A 21,674-nucleotide genomic window follows, 5' to 3' on the forward strand; every position below is an offset into this window, starting at 1 on the left:
TAGTCTAGACTAGCGTGGTTTCATCTACGCAGGGAAGTAGCGGATTACTCTTCTACTGAGCTGTCATTGTCATCGAATCTAATCCACTTGTCACAACAAATACCAATAATCCTGCTTTGATCTTTCATGCTTACGTGTGTGTCCAACTAACGGGTGGTCAAGGTCATTTCAGCTTCATATAGACAACAGAAGAGGAAGTAAATAGACAGTAGATACTAGAGTCACATTGACTTGGACTTGAGTCTGACTCAAGTCACACATTTGATGATTTGAGACTAGATATAAAATAACTTGAGACTTGACATGGACTTGAGACTGATGACTTTAACTGATCTGGCCAGGTTTTGTAATGTTTTACTTGAACATTGTTTATTCATACTATGTAATGTATTCTCAGTGAATTACGTGAGGTTTTTCCCCTCCTGCTCAGAGATATTAGCCCATTGATGTAGCTTACATTTCCCCCATAAATTAGTCTTAAGGCCAGGCAAAACTGAAATTACATTTTTACCGATTAGAATTTTAACAAATACATTTAAAAAACGTTATGAAAATGTATATTTTCTTTAGTTTGTCATACTAACGTCATCAACATTTTCATGAATTTGAACCACCATCAAATACAGCAATAATTTCAAAGCTAATAACATTAAATCACACATAATTTAGAAGACCAGTTCATAGAGAATGTTAAAACTGGACTATGTTTATATGTTTAGTAACTATATTTGAAGAGAATGGGTCTAGATATCTAATTTACATACTTTCATTTGCCATTATGTAAATATACTGTATGTGAACCCTTTGGAATTTCTGCATAAATTAGTCATACATTTTGATCTTCATCTTAGTCACAACAATAGACAAACACAGTGTGTTTTAAACTAATAACACACAAATAATTGTATTTTTCTTGTCTATATTGAATACCTAATTTAAACATTCACAGTGTAGGTTGGAAAAAGTATGTAAAACCCTTGCATTTAATAACTGTACGTGTTGGATACAGAGAAGATGTAGTCATTCAGAAATTATATTAAACACTATTATTGCACACAAAGTGAGTCCATGCAACTTATTATGTGACTTGTTAAGCACATTTTTACTTCTGAAATGATTTAGGCTTGAATACTTATTGACTCAAGACATTTCAGCTTTCCATTTTTAATTAGTTAGTAAAAACATAATTCCACTTTGACATTACGGGGGATTGTGATGTCATGATGGGGTATTGTGATGTCACGATGGGGTATTGTGAAGTCACGAAGGGGGATTGTGATGTCACGATGGGGTATTGTGATGTCACGATGGGGTATTGTGTGTAGGCCAGTGACAAATAATCTCTATTTAATCCATTTTAAATTGAGGCTGTAACACAACAAAATGTGGAAAAATTCAAGGGTCTGAATGCTTTCTGAAGGCTCTGTAGATAACATTTTATTTGGGGAAAAAAATATTTATTATTTTACAGATAGAAAGATTTGAAAAAGTATTTATCCACAATCTGCTCTGGACAAAATGCTGGACTTCATCCAGTGTCCAGAAAAATGGATTTGTGCGATATGCAAATATGTGCATATTTAATTAGCTATTGCCTCATTTGCATGTTGTAATAAAATATTTCATCAAATGTTTAACCCCAAAAATTATTATATTTTGGTCTACATTCAACTGGTAAAATGTGATTATTATTTGATTAAGGGGACAAATTGCCCTATGAGTGTGTGTTGCCTGGCCTTAAAGTACTAGGTTTTGCCCACTAGATGCTGCTGTTTTTGCTACTGCCACACCCTTTTATCAATGTTGCTTGTCTCATGAGCACAACATTTTCTTTACAACTTTGAGTAAAAAAACAATTGCTTTAGCTCATGTTGAAAATAATAATAATAATGTCATCCTCAATTCAAGCCAGTCCTCCATGAAACCAAAGCAGTTTGTCCTTCTCTTAGGTTTAATCTAGGTCCAGGAAATGGCCCCTGTGTTTGTGATTTATTCCCTTTAAAAAAAGGTCTGGATTAGACCATCCCTGGTGAACAAGCAAATCATTAGGCTACAGCAAATATAATGGCTTCAATGTTATGGTCTCTAAAGGACTTCAATGGTAAAAGTCCAAAGCACATACTGTATAGTGTTTTACAATGGTAATGGTCTGGGTTTGGGTTTGATGGTAAATTACACTAATCGCACAACATATAAAGAGGTGTTTTAATACTTTTATTGACAAACAGAAAACTGCCATGCAACAGTCACTAGTCCATTTCTCAATAGATTTGTTTGGGGTTGTAGGAAAAGTCTTCATATGAGAATTTCACCATAGGCAAAGCCTTCTCAGAGAGCTGCCATTTGTTGGACTCTTCAAGGTGAGTTGGGTTGAAGCATTAGCTGCTAAGAGAAGGAAGAACTCAATTGCTTTCATGGAGGACTGGCTTGACTTGAGGATAACCACACAATTTATTTGGATTAAAAGCAAAAGCTATTGGTATTCTACCCAAAGTTGTAAATGTTGTGATCCATTGAATAAATGCAAGAGACCAGCAAAATTGATAAAAGGGTATGGCAGTAGCAGAAACAGTAACATCTAGTGGGCAAAACCTGGTACTTTAACATTCATTCATAGGGGAAAATGCTAATTTGGCTAATTTATCTGAACAGAGAGAAAAAAACATAATCAAATTCACTAAGAATACATTACATAGTATGAATAAACAATACTCCAAGCCGCAGCTTCATACTACTTGTCAAACATAAATCACTGATGATGTATACTGGATGTTGGGGTCCTTGGATGGCTTTTGACCATTCATTTAGATTCCTTAATCACTGTTTAGAAGAGGTTTGGTCCAAATCAGATATTGGGTACTATATTTATTTAATATTATATGAATCCTATAAATTGAAATGGCCAAATTGGGTGCAATAAATTTGCTTAATTTCTCAGTGTTCAAATTATCTTTCAACAAAATAATGTTTCAGGAATGTTAATCTTCTGTTTCTAACGATATAAATAGTTTCAGAACAATCTGAGATGGTGGGTGTTGAAGTCCTCTTTCTGATGCTTTTTGAGGTGGAATTACTCTGTGGACTAAAAACACACAGTCACACACTGTCACACACACGCTCCAATGTCATGGCACGCAAAACATGTCAGTCATACAAACATAATAATTAGCAAAAATGTAACCGGTCATATGCATCTATTAACCATTACCATACTAATACTACAAACCAACTGAACACGTTTGTCTGACTTAGAGGCACACCAAACTGCCCCCGAAGCTAACATTGTAGGCTAACATCTCAAATCACTTTACATTACCATTTTTTTTTTTTAAACAGTTTTGTCATTTAGCAGATTCTCTCATCCAGAGCGACTTACAGTTAGTGCATTCATCTTAAGCTAGCTAGTTGAGACAACCACATATCACAGTTGTAGTCAGTACATTTTTCCTCAATAAAGACGTTATCAGCAAGCAAAGTCAGTGCTATTAGGAAAATACGTTTAAAAAGGATAAGACTGAGATGTTTTATTTAAGATAATCTTTGAAGAGGTAATCACGCCCTGATGAGGAGCACTATGCTAATGTTAACACTATGCTAATGTTAACACTATGCTAATGTTAACACTATGCTAATGTTAACACTAAGCTAATGTTAACACTATGCTAATGTTAACACTATGCTAATGTTAACACTATGCTAATGTTCCAAACTGCTCTGAGAGAAGAACTGCCAAGGGAATAACAACAGGCCACCACATGCTGAGAGAGAGAGAGAACACTAAATCTGTTTTCAGTTATAACAGCAGAATGGATCTACTGTCAGAGTTCCAAACCTCACGGCCAAGAGACAGTGACTTCTTAAAGATGTAATTAACTGAAGATGTTATAACGCCAGTTGGATCATTTGATAACGGGTTCTTCTCAATCTGTTTTTGCTTCCTCAACACTTGTTGAGAACCAGAAAGAACACTACGTTCTAGCTAGCATTTCTCCAACAGGAAACACAAGTTCTGCAAGTTGATTATCCTGTTATGACATAAGACCAGCCTATGTTTAAATCTACCTGTAGACTGTCTAAGACAAGTCAACTAAACTATGATGCAAAATGTACATACTGAACCGAAGTAACAATGGACAATAACTGGTTAGGATCTCCGTTTGTGACCTTCAGTACAATTAAATCAACAATATACTGAGTTTGTCAACAAAGCAGGCATTTATCTATAAAAATATAAACGCAACATGTAAAGTGTTGGTTCCATGTTTCATGAGCTGAAATAAAAGAACCCAGAAATGTTCTATATGCACAGAAAGCTTATTTCAATCAAATTTTGTGCCGACACCGGTGCTTAAATCCCTGTTAGTGAGCATTTCTCCTTTGCCAAGATAATCCATCCACCTGATTAAACAGCATGAGCATTACGCAGGGGCACCTTGTGCTGGGGACAATAAAAGGCCACTCTAAAATGTGCAGTTTTGTCACAAAGCCACAGAGGTCTCAAGATTTCAGGGAGTGTGCTATTGGAATGCTGATGCAGGAATGTCCACCAGAGCTTTTGCCAGATAATTAAATGTTCATTTCTCAACCATAAGCCACCTCCAATGAGAATTTGGCAGTATGTCCAACCGGCCTCACAACCGCAGACAATGTGTAACCACACCAGCCCAGGACCTCTACATCTCCCCTATGCACTCAGGGTGAATTGTGGAGTGGTAACGTGCTTAACTATGCTGCTGCTATAAACTCTGGGTTTAAAATGGTGCAGTTCACACATATTTAAGTGTTGAGAAATAAATAAAGTAGGAATGGAAATCTGGGATCCCCCTCTTTTAACAAAGACCATAAAAACTACTATTTTGCCCACGATTGCAGGAATTGTTGTGCATTGACCGCTTGTCAGAATGCATGTTTCTCTTCCTGTGGCACTCGTAACTTGCATGCGCCTCAAGATAAATATTTATCTTGAGATAAATATTTATCTTGAATAAAACACACAACAACGAGCCAACTAGGTAATTAAATAAACTATTCTACTGTGGGGTTGTCAGATTGTTGTAGTCATCACTCGTTTTGTTTGCAGAGGACTGTTCTACCATCTTCAACCTGCTCCTCAACGCAGCACCACAGCTACACGACAGCAGCGGAACCCCTGGTGCACAGATATCTACATACACAACGGGGGAGGACGGCTCATAATAATGGAATGTAGCAAATGGAATGGCATCAAACACCTGGAAACCATGGAAACCATGTGTTTGATGTATTTGTTACATTCCACTGAATCCGCACCAGTCGTTACCACGACCGCATCCTCCCCAATTAAGGTGCCACCAACCTCCTGTGATACACACAGGAAGACACATGAAGAAATAAACACTCTATATGCATGCACACACACACACACTATTGTGCACACACACATATGCACCAGTGAACATATGCAAATAAACATGCACACACAAGGCCATATAAAAACACTCAATGCATGTATAGATTCAAAACATAAACAACAAACAAACACAAACAACAAACAAACATAAACAACAAACACAAACAAACAGAAAACAACAAACAACAAACAACAAAGCCTAACAACAAACATAAACATAAATCACAAACATAAACAACAACACAAACAACATACATAAACAACAAACAAAAACATGTATGGACACCTGAATAAATATAAACACACAATAATGGACCACAATTTACACATATATAAACATTAACACTTTCCATGTGGTTTGTTCCAGTCCCTGTTGCAGTGCATACCCCCCTCTCTCTCTCCTCAGTCCGTTCCAGTGCATACCCCTCACTCTCTCCTCAGTCCCTGTTCCAGTGCATACCCCTCTCTCTCTCCTCAGTCCCTGTTGCAGTGCATACCCCTCTCTCTCTCCACAGTCCCTGTTCCAGTGCATACCCCTCTCTCTCTCCTCAGTCCCTGTTCCAGTGCATACCCCTGTCTCTCTCCTCAGTCCCTGTTGCAGTGCATACCCCTCTCTCTCTCTCCTCTGTCCCTGTTCCAGTGCATACCCCTCTCTCTCTCTCCTCAGTCCCTGTTGCAGTGCATACCCCTCTCTCTCTCTCCTCAGTCCCTGTTCCAGTGCATACCCCTCTCTCTCTCCTCAGTCCCTGTTGCAGTGCATACCCCTCTCTCTCTCTCTCCACAGTCCCTGTTCCAGTGCATACCCCTCTCTCTCTCCTCAGTCCCTGTTCCAGTGCATACCCCTGTCTCTCTCCTCAGTCCCTGTTGCAGTGCATACCCCTCTCTCTCTCTCCTCAGTCCCTGTTCCAGTGCATACCCCTCTCTCTCTCTCCTCAGTCCCTGTTGCAGTGCATACCCCTCTCTCTCTCTCCTCAGTCCCTGTTCCAGTGCATACCCCTCTCTCTCTCTCCTCAGTCCCTGTTCCAGTGCCTACCCCTCTCTCTCCACTCAGTCCCTGTTCCAGTGTATACCCCTGTCTCTCTCTCCTCAGTCCGTTCCAGTGCATACCCCTCTCTCTCTCCTCAGTCCCTGTTGCAGTGCATACCCCTCTCTCTCTCTCCTCAGTCCCTGTTCCAGTGCATACCCCTCTCTCTCTCTCCTCAGTCCCTGTTCCAGTGCAGACCCCTCTCTCTCTCTCCTCAGTCCCTGTTCCAGTGAATACCCCTCTCTCTCTCTCCTCAGTCCCTGTTCCTATTCCACTCTCTCGCCCCTCAGTCCCTGTTCCAGTCCCTGTTCCACTCTCTCGCCCCTCAGTCCCTGTTCCAGTCCCTGTTCCTGTTCCACTCTTTCGCCCCTCAATCCCTTCAGACATGAAGTTCAGCAGCGGACGCACCATAAAGTTTCCTGTACTTGCACAACGGGTTTCCTCAATCTCTACCCTTCTTTATTGACAGAATGTGCACTTTCACATGGTGTCTGTCAATGAGTTCATACTATATGTTTGACTACAATAGTCAAATAAATTCACGTGACAAATCTCACTCAATATATTCCTCCTCACGTCTCACACTATGAAACAGGCCTGTAAGAAGAGACGCAGGAGACGAAAAGCAGGTACAGGGAGTGAAGGTTTAATAGCTGACGGACATGAAACGGAACAGGAACAGTGTCTGGACATGAACACTTAACAACAATTAATGGGGACACAGGGAACACCACAGAGGAACAGACAGATATACAGGGGGTTATCAACCACGGAAGGAATCCATGTGAGTCCAATGAGCGTTGCTGCGCATAATGATGGTGACAGGTGCGTGTAGATAAGAGTAGCCTGGTGCCCTCAAGCGCCAGGGAGGGGGGGGGGGAGCAGGCATGACAAGTAAACATTCACAGGATCAGACAGATTACCAGGACATGTACTAAATGACTTCTATGCTCGCTTCGAGGCAAGCAACACTGAAGCATGCACGAGAGCATCAGCTGTTCCAGACGACTGTGTGATCACGCTCTCCGTAGCCGATGTGAGTAAGACCTTAAAACAGGTCAACATTCACAAGGCCGCAGGACCAGACGGATTACCAGGATGTGTACTCCGAGCATGCTCTGACCAACTGGAAAGTGTCTTCCCTGACATTTTTAACCTGTCCCTGACCGAGTCTGTAATAACTACATGTTTGAATCAGACCACCATTGTCCCTGTGGCCAAGAACGCCAAAGTAACCTGCCTAAATGACTACCGACCCGTAGCACTCACATCTGTAGCCATGAAGTGCTTTGAAAGGCTGGTCACACCATTATCCCAGAACCCCTAGACCCACTCCAATTAATATACCGCCCAAACAGATCCACAGATAACACAATTGCTATTGCACTCCACACTGCCCTTTCCCACCGTGACAAAAGGAACACCAATGTGAGAATTATTTTCATTGACTACAGCTCAGCATTCAACACCATAGTGTCCTCAAAGCTCATCACTAAGATAAGGACTAAACACCTCCCTCTGCAACTGGGTCCTGGACTTCCTGACGGACCGCCCCCAGGTGGTAAGGGTAGACTGCGTGGCCAAGCACGACTCCAACACTATCATTAAGTTTGCTGACGACACAACAGTGTTAGGCCTGATCACCGACAACGATGAGACAGTCTATAGGGTGGAGGTCAGAGACCTGGCAGTGTGGTGCTAGGACAACAAACTTTCCCTCAATGTGAGCAAGACAAAGGAGTTGATTGTGTACTACAAGAAAAGGTGGGCTGAACGTTAACATTGACGGGGCAGTAATGGAGAGGATCGAGAGTTTCAAGTTCCTTGGTGTCCACATCACCAACAAACTATCATGGTCCAAACACACCAGGACAGTCATGAAGAGGACACAACAACACCTTTCACCCCCCAGGAGAGAGAGAAGATTAGTCATGGGTTGTCATACTGTTATAAATGATTCGGGAGACAGGTGCAGGAATGTGTAATAGTTATTTTTTTATTCAGACCATTCAGATTACGGCGTGCCGTGTAAAGGCACGGGGACGAAGACCAAACAAACACATAACAAAACACAGGGTAGTAACCCCAAACAAAAGAGCGAGGAGTACCTCGAATAAATAACACAAGCGCACAATGATTATCATACGGGACGAGACCCGTAATCATCTGCACAATCCACAAGGGCATGAAAGGCCAAAACACGCAGCACAGGTACTCACACACACCAACGGATATAGTAACAATAATCGACAAGACCATGGTGAACAAAGGACACCTATATACAAATACAATCAGTGGGAATACGGGCCATGTGTGCACAATGAAAGTTCCAGAGGGATCCGTGACATGGGTCCCCAGATCCTAAAAAAGTTCTACAGCTGCACCATTGAGAGCATTCCGACTGGATGCATCACCGCCTGGTATGTGCTTGGAGCAAGTGCTTGGAATCTGACCGTAAGGCGCTACAGGTGGGTAGTGTGTACAGCCCATTACATCACTGGGGTCAAGCTTCCTGACATCCAGGACCTACAGTTGAAGTAGGACGTTTACATACACCTTAGCCAAATACATTTAAACTCAGTTTTTCACAATTCCTGACATTTAAAGAAATCCCTATCTTAGGTCAGTTAGGATCACCACTTCATTTTAAGAATGTGAAATGTCAGAATAATAGGAGAGAGAATTATTTATTTCGGCTTCTATTTCATCACATTCGCAGTGGGTCAGAAGTTTACATACACTCAATTAGTATTTGCTAGCATTGCCTTTAAATGATTTAACTTGGGTCAAACATTTCAGGTAGCCTTCCACAAGCTTCCCACAATAAGTTGGGTGAATTTTGTCCCATTCCTCCTGACAGAGCTGGTATAACTGAGCCAAGATTGTAGGCCTCCTTGCTCGCACACACTTTTTCAGTTCTTCACACAGATTTTCTATAGGATTGAGGTCAGGGCTTTGTGATGGCCACTCCAATACCTTGACTTTGTTGTCCTGAAGCCATTTTGCCACAACATTGGAAGTATGCTTGAGGTCATTGTCCATTTGGAAGACCCATTTGCGACCAAGCTTTAACTTCCTGACTGATGTCTTGAGATGTTGCTTCAATATAGCCACATAATTTTCCACCCCATCTATTTTGTGAAGTGCACCAATCCCTCCTGCAGCAAAGTACCCCCAAAACATGACGCTGCCACCCCTGTGCTTCACGGTTGGGATGGTGTTCTTCGGCTTGCAAGCCTCCCCATTTTTCCTCCAAACATAACGATGGTCATTATGGCCAAACAGTTCTATTTTTGTTTCATCAGACCAGAGGACATTTCTCCAAAAAGTACGATCTTCGTCCCCATGTGCAGTTGCAAACTGTAGTCTGGCTTTTTTATGGCGGTTTTGGAGCAGTGGCTTCTTCCTTGCTGAGCGGCCTTTCAGGTTATGTCGATATAGGGCTTGTTTTACTGTGGATATAGATACTTTTTTTAGATACTTAGCTAGTAGTCAGCTAGTCACTGCTAGTGGGGTCATCAGCTACCTCTAGCATGGAAACTTTCGCCAGTCTGCACAGCGCGACTCAAACCAGAACATATGACTTATTTTTCTCCATATCTCCGAATTCCTACCACAAGCTCTGAACCTTTTTCTTTTTTCTTCACCTGGATCACCGCAGCTAGCTATCCGAGTGCCCACTCCTGGCTAACGTCCCTGTCTCGAAGCAAGAACCAATTAGCCTGGAGCTATCCTTGCCAGGCCAATCTGCTAAGCCAATCTCACCAGCTAGCCAATAGAGGTCCATCAGTCACTCCCTGGGCTACAATACCTACTTTGCCAACCGGCCCCAACCCATCACGACTGGACCACCGACGTGATCTGCCCGAGGGGTTTTCTAAACTAGCTCCGCCATTTCATCGTCCCCCTGAATGCCCATCTGTTAGCCTGTTAGCCGCGGCCTGCTAGCTGTCCAGATCACGTCGGACTGTTAGCTTAAGAGGCTCATCGGACAATTTCTTTGGCCACCAAACCTATTTTGCCAATTGGCCTGGTTTACCACACGGAGCTCTGCTGATACGTCTGCCGACGTAATAGCACGAGTGGGCCACAACGGACTTTCTTCCGTCGCAACGTCCCTCCAAGGCCCTTTTTCTGCTAGCTTGCTTGCCCTGGCCCGCTAACTGCCTGAAGCCATTCACTGGACTCCTATGAATCACTAGGCTACGCATGCCTCTCGCTAACATCAATATGCCTTGTCCATTGCTGTTTTGGTTAGTAATTATTGCCTTATTTCACTGTAGAGCATCTAGCCCTGCCCAATACGCCTTATCTAACACTTTGATTCCACCTACCACACATGCGATGACATCACCTGGTTTAAATGATATTTCTAGAGACAATATCTCCTTCATCGTCACTCTATGCACAGGTTTACCCCCACTGTATTCACATCCTACCATACCTTTATCTGTTCATTATGCCTTTAATCTACTCTACCATGCCAAGAAATCTGCTCCTTTTACTCTCTTTTCTGAAAGTATTTGGCAACCAGTTCTTTTAGACTTTAGCCATACCCTTATCCTACTCCTCCTCTGTTCCTCTGGTGATGTGGAGGTTAATCCAGGCCCTGCAGTGACTAGCTCCACTCCCATTCCCCAGGCGCTATCATTTGTTGACTAAAAGCCTTGGTTTCATGCATGTTAACATTAGAAGCCTCCTCTCTAAGTTTGTTTTATTCACTGCCCTAGCACACTCTGCCAACCCGGATGTCCTAGCCGTGTCTGAATCCTGGCTCAGGAAGACCACCAAAAAGCCTGAAATTTCCATCCCTAACTATAACATTTTCCGACAAGATAGAACTGCCAAAGGGGGCGGTGTTGCAATCTACTGCAGAGACAGCCTGCAGAGTTCTGTCTTACTATCCAGGTCTGCACCCAAACAATTTGAACTTCTACTTTTAAAAATCCACCTTTCCAGGAACAAGTCTCTCACCGTTAGCGCCTGCTATAGACCACCCTCTGCCCCCAGCTGTGCCCTGGACACCATATGTGAACTGATTGCTCCCCATCTATCTTCAGAGCTAGTGCTGCTCGGTGACCTAAACTGGGATATGCTTAACACCCCGGCCATCCTACAATCTAAGCTTGATGCCCTCAATCTCACACAAATAATCAATGAAGCCACCAGGTACAACCCCAAATCCGTAAACACATGCACCCTCATAGATATCGTCCTAACCAACTTGCCCTCCAAATACACCTCTGCTGTTTTCAACCAAGATCTCAGCGATCACTGCCTCATTGCCTGCATCCGAAATGGGTCCGTGGTCAAACGAACACTCCTCATCACTGTCAAACGCTCCCTAAAACACTTCAGCGAGCAGGCCTTTCTAATTGACCTGGCCTGGGTATCCTGGAAGGATATAGACCTGATCCCGTCAGTAGAAGATGCCTGGTCTTTCTTTAAAAGTGCCTTCCTCACCATCTTAAATAAGCATGCCCCTTTCAAAAAATGTAGAACCAGGAACAGATATAGCCCTTGGTTCTCTCCAGACCTGACTGCCCTTGACCAGCACAAAAACATGCTGTGGCTTTCTACATTAGCATCAAATAGCCCCCGTGATATGCAACTTTTCAGGGAAGTTAGGAACCAATATACACAGGCAGTTAGGAAAGCTAAGGCTAGCTTTTTCAAGCAGAAATTTGCATCCTGTAGCACAAACTCCAAAACGTTCTGGGACACTGTAAAGTCCATGGAGAATAAGAGCACCTCCTCCCAGCTGCCCACTGCACTGAGGCTAGGAAACACTGTCACCACCGATAAATCCACTATAATTGAGAATTTCAATAAGCATTTTTCTACAGCTGGCCATGCTTTGCACCTGGCTACCCCTACCCTGGTCAACAGCCATGCACTCCCCACAGCAACTCGCCCAAGCCTCCCCCATTTCTCCTTCAACCAAATCCAGATAGCTGATGTTCTGAAAGAGCTACAAAATCTGGACCCCTACAAATCAGCTGGGCTAGACAATCTGGACCCTTTCTTTCTAAAATTATCTGCCAAAATTGTTGCAACCCCTATCACAAGCCTGGTCAACCTCTCTTTCATATCGTCTGAGATTCCCAAAGATTGGAAAGCTGCCGTGGTCATCACCCTCTTCAAAGGGGGAGACACTCTAGACCCAAACTGCTACAGACCTATATCTATCCTACAATGCCTTTCTAAGGTCTTCGAAAGCCAAGTTAACAAACAGATTACCGACCATTTAGAATCCCACCGTACCTTCTCCGCTATCTGGTTTCAGAGCTGGTCATGGGTGCAGCTCAGCCACGCTCAAGGTCCTAAATGATATCATAACAGCCATCGAAAAAGAGACATTACTGTGCATTCATCGCCGTATTCATCGACCTGGCTAAGGCTTTCGACTCTGTCAATCACCACATTCTTATTGGCAGACTCAACAGCCTTGGTTTTTCAAATGATTGCATCGCCTGGTTCACCAACTACTTATCTGATAGAGTTCAGTGTGTCAAATCGGAGGGCCTGTTGTCCGGACCTCTGGCAGTCTCTATGGGGGTGCCACAGGGTTCAATTCTCGGGCCGACTCTTTTCTCTGTATACATCAATGATGACGCTCTTGCTGCTGGTGATTCTCTGATCCACCTCTACGCGGACGACACCATTCTGTATACTTCTGGCCCTTCTTTGGACACTGTGTTAACAAACCTCCAGAGTTTCAATGCCATACAACTCTCCTTCCATGGCCTCCAACTGCTCTTAAATACAAGTAGAACTAAATGCATGCTCTTCAACCGATCACTGCCCGCACCTGCCCACCCGTCCAGCATCACTACTCTGGACTGTTCTGACATAGAATACATGGACAACTACAAATACCTAGGTGTCTGGTAAGACTGTAAACTCTCCTTCCAGACTCAAATTAAGCATCTCCAATCCAAAATGTAATCTAGAATCGGCTTACTATTTCACAACAAAGCATCCTTCACTCATGCTGCCAAACATACCCTCGTAAAACTGACCATCCTACCGATCCTCGACTTTGGCGATGTCATCTATAAAATTGCCTCCAACACTCTACTCCCCCAAGCCATAAGATGGCTGATCTACCCCCAAGCCATAAGACTGCTGATCTACCCCCAAGCCATAAGACTGCTGAACAATTCATCAAATGGCCACTGGACTATTGACATTCACACTCCCCTCCCTCCATTTGTTTTTTACGCTGCTGCTATGCTGTTTATTATCTATGCATTGTCACTTCACCCCTACCTAAATCTATAAATTACCACGACTAACCTTTACCCCTGCACACTGACTGAGTACTGGTACCCCCTGTATATAGCCTTGTTTTTGTTATTTTATTGTGTTACTTTTTATTATTTTTTACTTTAGTTTACTTGGTAAATAGTTCTTGAACTGCACTGTCGGCGCATGTGACAAATAAAGTTTGATATGATTTGAACTTCCATTCTCTCAGGCACAGGGTACAATGTATGAATTTATGATTGGATCAGAATCCCTGTTATAATTATTGGCCATTACAGAGAATTAAGTATATGTCACGAACCTTGCCGAAGACGGTGCCTCTTCCTGTTCGGGCGGTGCTCGGCGGTCGTCGTCGCCGGCCTATTAGCTGCCATCGATTTCCTTTCCGTTTGTTTTTGGTTATTGGGTAATTGGGTACACCTGTTTTGTATTAGGGTTTTGTTTGTATGGTATTTAAGGGCACTAGGCCTGCTGGGTATTTGTGCGGGCTTGTTTTGTGTTACTCTGTGTTTGATGGTGTGAGTAATTGTACATTTCTTCTCCGGACTATTTTGTCCTGTTGTTTGGACCGGCAACCTATTATACGCCCTGTGTGTTGGCGTGACTGTTTTTGTTGCACTGGAGATTAAATTTGAAGGAAAGACTGAACCCTGCTCTCTGCGCCTGATTCCACCCACCACCACTCCTATTAATCGTAACAGAAGCCCGCACCACCCCTCTCCCCACTATGGAGGAGCGCGTTCACCACCACACAGCGGTCCTCCATCGGATTGGTACCGCGATGGACCAGATGATGGAGAGGATGGAACAATGGGAGAGGAGTGGCCTACCGACGTCTACCCCAGCTCCCCCACTGCCGACATCACCTACTCCACCTACGTCATCCTCTGGGTCCGGCGCACTGCGTCTCTCCCCCCCGAGGGAGTACGATGGAGCGGCGGCTGGGTGCCAGGGATTTTTGCTCCAGCTAGAGCTCTACCTGGCTACCGTGCGTCCGGCTCCCTCGGGTGAGGAGAGTGTGAGCCTCCTCGTCTCCTGTTTAACGGGCAGGGCCCTGGACTGGGCTAACGTGGTCTGGAACAGTCCAGACTCGGCTCGGGACAACTACCTGGAGTTCACCCGCCGTTTCCGAGCTGTGTTCGATCATCCACCAGAGGGTAAAGCGGCGGGTGAGCGACTGTTCCACCTCAGACAGGAGACGAGGAGCGCACAGGAATTCGCGTTGGAGTTTAGGACCCTAGCTGCTGGTGCTGGGTGGAATGACAGGGCCCTGATGGACCATTACCGGTGTAGTCTCCGGGAGGACGTCCGCCGGGAGCTAGCTTGCAGGGACACAACTCTCTCCCTGGATGAACTAATAGACATGTCTATTCGATTGGACAACCTGCTAGCTGCCCGCGGGCGTTCAGAAGGGGTCCTGTTAATTCCACCTTCCAGCTCTCCCACTCCTACTCCGATGGAGTTGGGAGGAGCTGCATCTAGGGGGATCAGAGGGGGCTCCTCCTGCTCCTATTGTGGACGGAGAGGACACTCTTCGGACCGGTGTTGGAGGAGTCCCTCTGGGAGTCGAGAGGGTCGGCGGAACACTCCTCGGCCACCCCAGGTGAGTAAGCACCAAACTCACCCAGAGCTCCCTGTTGGTCATATGTTTTTGTTAATTTTTTTTCATGCGTTTTTCCCCTCTCTTCAGCATAAGGCGCTAGTCGATTCAGGCGCAGCTGGGAGTTTTATGGATCGTGGACTCGCCCGTAAATTGGGTATTCCGTTAGTACAGATAGACCCACCTGTCCCCGTGCACTCCTTAGATAGCCGACCGTTAGGGTCAGGGTTGGTCAGGGAGGCCACGATTCCGCTGGACATGGTAACGCAGGGGAATCATAGGGAGAGGATCAGTTTCTACCTTATTGATTCACCTGGGTTTCCGGTGGTGTTGGGGGTTCCCTGGCTGGCTATTCACAAACCCCTTATTTCCTGGAAACAGGGGGCTCTTAAGGGGTGGTCAGACGAGTGTTCAGAGAGGTGTATAGGAGTTTCCATCGGTGCCACGACGGTGGAGAATCCAGACCAGGTTTCCACCGTGCGCATTCCCCCAGAATATGCCGATTTGGCTATCGCTTTTAGTAAGGAGAGGGCGACCAAATTACCACCTCATCGACGGTGGGATTGCGTGATAAACCTCCAGGAGAACGCTGCACTTCCCCGGAGTCATGTGTACCCGCTGTCACAGGAGGAGACGGTGGCTATGGAAACATATATCACGGAAGCTCTGAGACAGGGGTACATTCGGCCCTCCATGTCACCCGTCTCCTCGAGTTTCTTTTTTGTGAGGAAAAAGGAGGGAGGTCTGCGTCCGTGCATTGATTATCGAGGTCTCAATTCGATCACAGTGGGTTTTAGTTATCCGCTACCTCTCATCGCTACGGCGGTGGAATCATTCCACGGAGCGCGTTTCTACACAAAACTGGACCTCAGGAGCGCGTATAATCTGGTGCGTATTCGGGGAGGAGACGAGTGGAAAACAGCGTTTAGTACCACATCAGGCCACTATGAGTACCTCGTCATGCCGTATGGGTTGATGAATGCTCCAGCCGTCTTCCAATCCTTTGTAGATGAGATTCTCAGGGACTTGCACGGGCAGGGTGTGGTAGTGTATATTGATGACATCTTGATTTATTCTGCCACACGCGCCGCGCATGTTTCCTTGGTGCACAGGGTTCTTGGGCGACTGCTGGAGCATGACCTATACGTCAAGGCTGAGAAATGTGTGTTCTCCAAACCAGCCGTTCTTCCTGGGTTATCGCATTTCCAGCTCGGGGATGATGATGGAGTGTGACCGCGTTAACGCCGTGCGTAATTGGCCGACTCCGACCACGGTAAAGGAGGTGCAGCGATTTTTAGGGTTTGCCAATTACTACCGGAGGTTTATCCGGGGTTTTGGCCAAGTAGCGGCGCCCATTACCTCACTGCTAAAGGGGGGGCCGGTGCGTCTGCAGTGGTCAGCAGAGGCTGATGGAGCCTTCAACCAGTTGAAGGCACTGTTCACTGGGGCTCCCGTGTTGGCGCATCCGGACCCTTCGTTAGCATTCATAGTGGAGGTGGATGCGTCCGAGGCTGGGGTTGGAGCCGTGCTGTCTCAGCGTTCGGGCACGCCACCGAAGCTCCGTCCCTGCGCTTTCTTTTCTAAGAAGCTGGGTCCGGCGGAGCGGAACTATGATGTGGGGGACCGGGAGTTACTAGCTATGGTAAAAGCCCTGAAGGTGTGGAGACACTGGCTAGAGGGGGCTAAACACCCTTTTCTCATCTGGACTGACCACCGTAATCTGGAGTATATTCGGGCAGCGAGGAGACTGAATCCGCGTCAGGCTAGGTGGGCCATGTTCTTTACACGTTTTAGATTTACGATCTCTTACAGACCAGGTTCCCTCAACACTAAGGCCGACGCGCTGTCCCGTCTCTATGACACCGAGGACCGGGCCATCGAACCCACTCCCATCCTTCCAGCCTCTCGGCTGGTGGCCCCAGTGGTATGGGAGGTGGACGCGGACATCGAGCGAGCGTTGAGGGTTGAACCTGCGCCTACACAGTGTCCGACTGGTAGAAGTTACGTACCGCTTGGTGTCCGTGATAAGTTGATTCGATGGGCCCACACATGTGCAGCACCCACTTGTACACAACTTGACTCATCACAATGCTACTTGTGTCTGGGTTATCAAGAACAAGTTAGAAGCTATATGTTTGTGCTACTTCCTCCACAACCAAGAAAACAGACTCAGAATGCAGTGTGTAGGTATCTATGTTTTGTGTCACTGCCTCACAAACATCCGTGTAACATCACATATTATGAACGGAGAAAACAGGGCTGTTATATAAAACTGGTCGTTATACAGGGTCGAGTGTATAGAGCTCCAGCTGTGTGTGTGTTTTCATTTGAACTGAATGGTGACAGTCTCAATTCCCTTATTTCTATCTGTCAGTCTGTCTCATCCACGGCCATCACTGTTTCTGCTGGCTCACCCTGTAATGTCAGAGGCCATTAACAGCCAAGCATAAAGTCTGTGATGTGTGTTGTGTGTGTTTGAGAGAGAAAGTATGACAGCGAGGCAGACCAACATGTCTGTAAGTGAGAGAAAGAAAGTATGACGGCGAGGCAGACCAACATGTCTGTAAGTGAGAGAAAGAAAGTATGACGGCGAGGCAGACCAACATGTCTGTAAGTGAGAGAAAGCCAAAGTAAGTGCGGGCCCGATTCAGACTTTATGCCTTTCTGACGCACTTCTCAGTAGTTGGTGTTCAGACTTACCTTATGAAGGTGCGTAACAGGCTTCGCAGGCGTGGTTCCTTGGAAATGCTGAATAAATAAATTCAAATAAATTAAATCGCTTAAAAACTTCTCACTTGCTGGCCAACAGATTTTCTAGTGGAGTTTTCATTCAATAGGGTTTTCAGTACATTTATCTTAAGCCATCCCTTTAAATATGGTGTACCTTTAAGTTAGAATTTTGTCCACAGACTCAATAGAATACATGGAGAGAACAGCTTGAGAATATTAGGGACCAATGAATGAAAGCCATCTTAATATATGCATATTAGTCTCTGTTTCAGAACCAACTGATAGATTTTTTTTTTTAAATACTCTGATCTTGTAGATTAGTTAGGGTTATGAAAGTATTTATGAGTCATAAACAACTGGTTTGAAGAGCCTTTATACACAACAACAACACAGCTAAGTATTGCACCATGCGTAGGGTTCCAACTGTTATGGCTTGGTCTGCGCTCCGCTCCACAACCATTTAATTAGCCTACATGTCTTTTTTTATATCATCACCTGTTACTAATGATCCTCAGCAACAACCATATGACACACTATGCTCATGCTTAAGCTCAAGGTCAGAATATGCATAGAAAGAAAAGAGCATAAAAAGGGAATTTACGTTCCATTTAAGCGAGTTTAACTCGGGTCGGAATCAGGCCCATAGTGTGTAATTCCATTGAAACCCAGATGTGCTCCACTCCTCCCTCCCTACACACCCCCAGGACAGGGTGTTAGTAGTGAATACTGTACTGTACTCAGTCTCTCAGTTTCTCTCTCTCCCCACCCCACAGGGTGTTAGCAGTGAATACTCCACTTCTCTCTCTCCCCCCACCCCACAGGACAGGGTGTTAGCAGTGAATACTCCACTTCTCTCTGTCTCTGTCTCTGTCTCTGTCTCTGTCTCTGTCTCTGTCTCTCTCTCTCTCTCTCTCTCTCTCTCTCTCTCTCTCTCTCTCTCTCTCTCTCTCTCTCTCTCTCTCTCTCTCTCTCTCTCTCTCTCTCTCTCTCTCTCTCTCTCTCTCTCTCTCTCTCTCTCTCTCTCTCTCTCTCTCTCTCTCTCTCTCTCTCTCTCTCTCTCTCTCTCTCTCTCTCTCTCTCTCTCTCTCTCTCTCTCTCTCTCTCTCTCTCTCTCTCTCTCTCTCTCTCTCTCTCTCTCTCTCTCTCTCTCTCTCTCTCTCTCTCTCTCTCTCTCTCTCTCTACGCCCCCAGGACAGGGTGTTTTTAGTGAATAGTAGAGTGATCTATCCTCCTTCCGTTGGTTGGGGGTCCTGCACACTCTGGGCATTGCTGACTCAAATTAACTAAATTAGTTGAAAGATTTTACTCTTTTGACTGAATGAGTGGAATAGATCAGAGTCAGCAAAAAGAGCCGAACTTCCCATCACTAGTACCCAAATAAAATATTAAGTCAATTTAGGAGAGAAAGTGATATCTTGAAGACAACATAACTAAAGTACATAATAGTTGGGCAACAGGCTCTATATCACTTTTACGTAACATCAAACCAAATATGGAGTTGTTTTCAAGTGATTTTTCTCCCCACCCCCTTCACATCCATAGAGTTTTAGCTAGCGGTGCCTAAAATCAGCTAAATTTGTAGTGGTTGTTTAAAAAAAACATTTTAAAAAAGAACACTGGATTACAATTTCTCATGGCCCATAGACTACTTTTATGGTAGGAAAAATCTAACATCATGTTGTAAAATAGTGAACTACCCCTTTAGCCATTGCCATTGCATTGGGTACAAATAGGGTGGAGTGGGGCATTGCACATGCAAGTTCAATGTAACAAGTACAGTGAAATGCAGATAACATTTGAAATACCCTCCTTGTCTCTTTTTTTCCCTACTTCACATAACATTTCACATATATTGTGCATTTTGGGACCTAAACCGTTTTAATCACAATAAAACATCAAATGCTTCTTCAAAATAGGCTACACATTTGAACTGCCGTCGAGCTAAATCCAAAAGTAACCAAGTCAACATGAAAATCAAACCGAAGAGTATTCCTAGAATACTAAATGTTTCCAACGCAAAAAAAAACAGAACTGCATAAAATGCTGACTACGCAGTTATCACGCACACGTTTGCATAGGTGGCGCGCAGGAATATTGCAATCCTGTTCTTTCACGATATGAAGGCATAACATTTGCAATGATTATTCACAACTTTCTTAATATACCAGCATTACTAGGCTATCCCTCATGTTTGGAACAAAAAAGTTAAACAACACAGAATGGGGAAACCAAGAAAGAGAGAGTGAGAAGAAAGAAGGGGGGGGGGGGTATTTTTTTGCGAACACAAAAGAGTGGGTGTGTACTCTACTCTGCCTTGTAGCCATGCTGTACGACTAGAATCCAAGGATTGCAACCACGAGCCACCAACACACACACACACACACACCCACACACACACATACATACTACTCGAAAAAGAAGTTATGAAATAATGATCCAAATAAAGCCAAGCAAAGACCATTGTGAAGCAAGTGGTCGGTCTACTTCATTCGAACCTGTCAACCAGCTGATCACACAGAAATCAAGTAGTGCAAATTGAAAGGCTTGTTGTATTTACTGTATTTCGCACGACAATACATTCGATCTTTAAACGAATTCACAAGGAAAACATAGGTCTACTGCCCCATTAATAAACCAATACATTGGCAGAATATAGGCTTTATCTAAACATAACAATCTAACGAATTTACATTTAGCCTATGGAACCGACTTGGCGGGAGAGCGAAATGCATTTTACCTTTGCTAGACCTGGGTTGCGAAATGACCGTCGTTTTCCATAGCATTAACAACTGAACTCTATTACCTAAATGCCCTCCGTTCCGTACCACTTACATAACGTATTGTGCAACATTTTCCCATGGGTTCGGGATGAAATCACGGTCTGATGGACATTTAACAAAGTCTACGTCCTGAGATTGGAACATTTTGTTCTCGACCTATTGAGGTCATATATTCTCTCTGCAAATTGAGTAAAAAGCTTTGATCTAAGATACATTCAGCTGTTTATAAAATCTAGTGGGGGTTCCGTTTGTTTTGAAAAAGCTTTCTGGAGTGACTGGGTTCAAACAATCCCTAATCCAACCAGTGCGTCCGAGATGCTGATCAAACTTGCTCAATAAACGCACAATAAAAATACCGAATTATTCACCCATACAAAACGAGTGCGGCGCGTAAAAGAGCCGTAAAATAACAATATAACTCACGTTCGTTCTGTTGAAGAATGTTTTCTCCGCGAATAAGTATTTTATTTATTTAAATTCCGTACGTAAACATCAGTGATGGTATTATTATGTGTTGGGCCTACGTAAGTCTGTGCTTGCTTTAGCGCATGCTCGGCTCACATTGCCCAGTGCAGTTACCCATAATTGCGTGCCCAAGCGGCCAACTGGAGATGAGTGCGCACGCACAATCTCGTTACATAATCGACTTTGCCTGCAGTCAAAATACATTTTAAAACATTTAAATGACCCCAAAAGACAATACTTATTTTACTTATCTTCTGTTTGATGAATTATCAGACTAATAGCCTATTGAATTAGAAAATATTAAATTAAAAATATTTATATAGGCTGTTAATGTCACAACATATAAACTATTCCGCGAAATATTTGTAAATTGATACATTGTTAAACCTCTCTAGCCAATCAGCATCGCCTATTACT

At 44.2% G+C, this 21,674-nt stretch overlaps 1 protein-coding gene across 3 annotated transcripts in view; it reads right to left on the bottom strand.

Annotated features, from left to right (window-relative positions):
* LOC109894964 (titin) overlaps positions 1-21,332 on the bottom strand; it is a 56,960-nt gene extending 35,628 nt beyond the window's left edge. For 2 of the 3 annotated variants that reach the window (XM_031829651.1, XM_031829649.1), the window contains exon 1: positions 20,750-21,292. In XM_031829651.1, the coding sequence (XP_031685511.1) occupies positions 20,750-20,795 (46 nt within the window). In that variant the 5' untranslated portion in view covers positions 20,796-21,292. Of the gene's footprint in view, positions 1-20,749 lie in introns of all 3 variants that reach the window. The other variant, XM_031829650.1, reaches the window with a different exon arrangement.
* Between the last annotated feature and the right edge of the window lie 342 nt (positions 21,333-21,674).

This window comes from Oncorhynchus kisutch, linkage group LG8 (assembly GCF_002021735.2).
Source record: "Oncorhynchus kisutch isolate 150728-3 linkage group LG8, Okis_V2, whole genome shotgun sequence".
Lineage (NCBI taxonomy): Eukaryota > Metazoa > Chordata > Actinopteri > Salmoniformes > Salmonidae > Oncorhynchus > Oncorhynchus kisutch.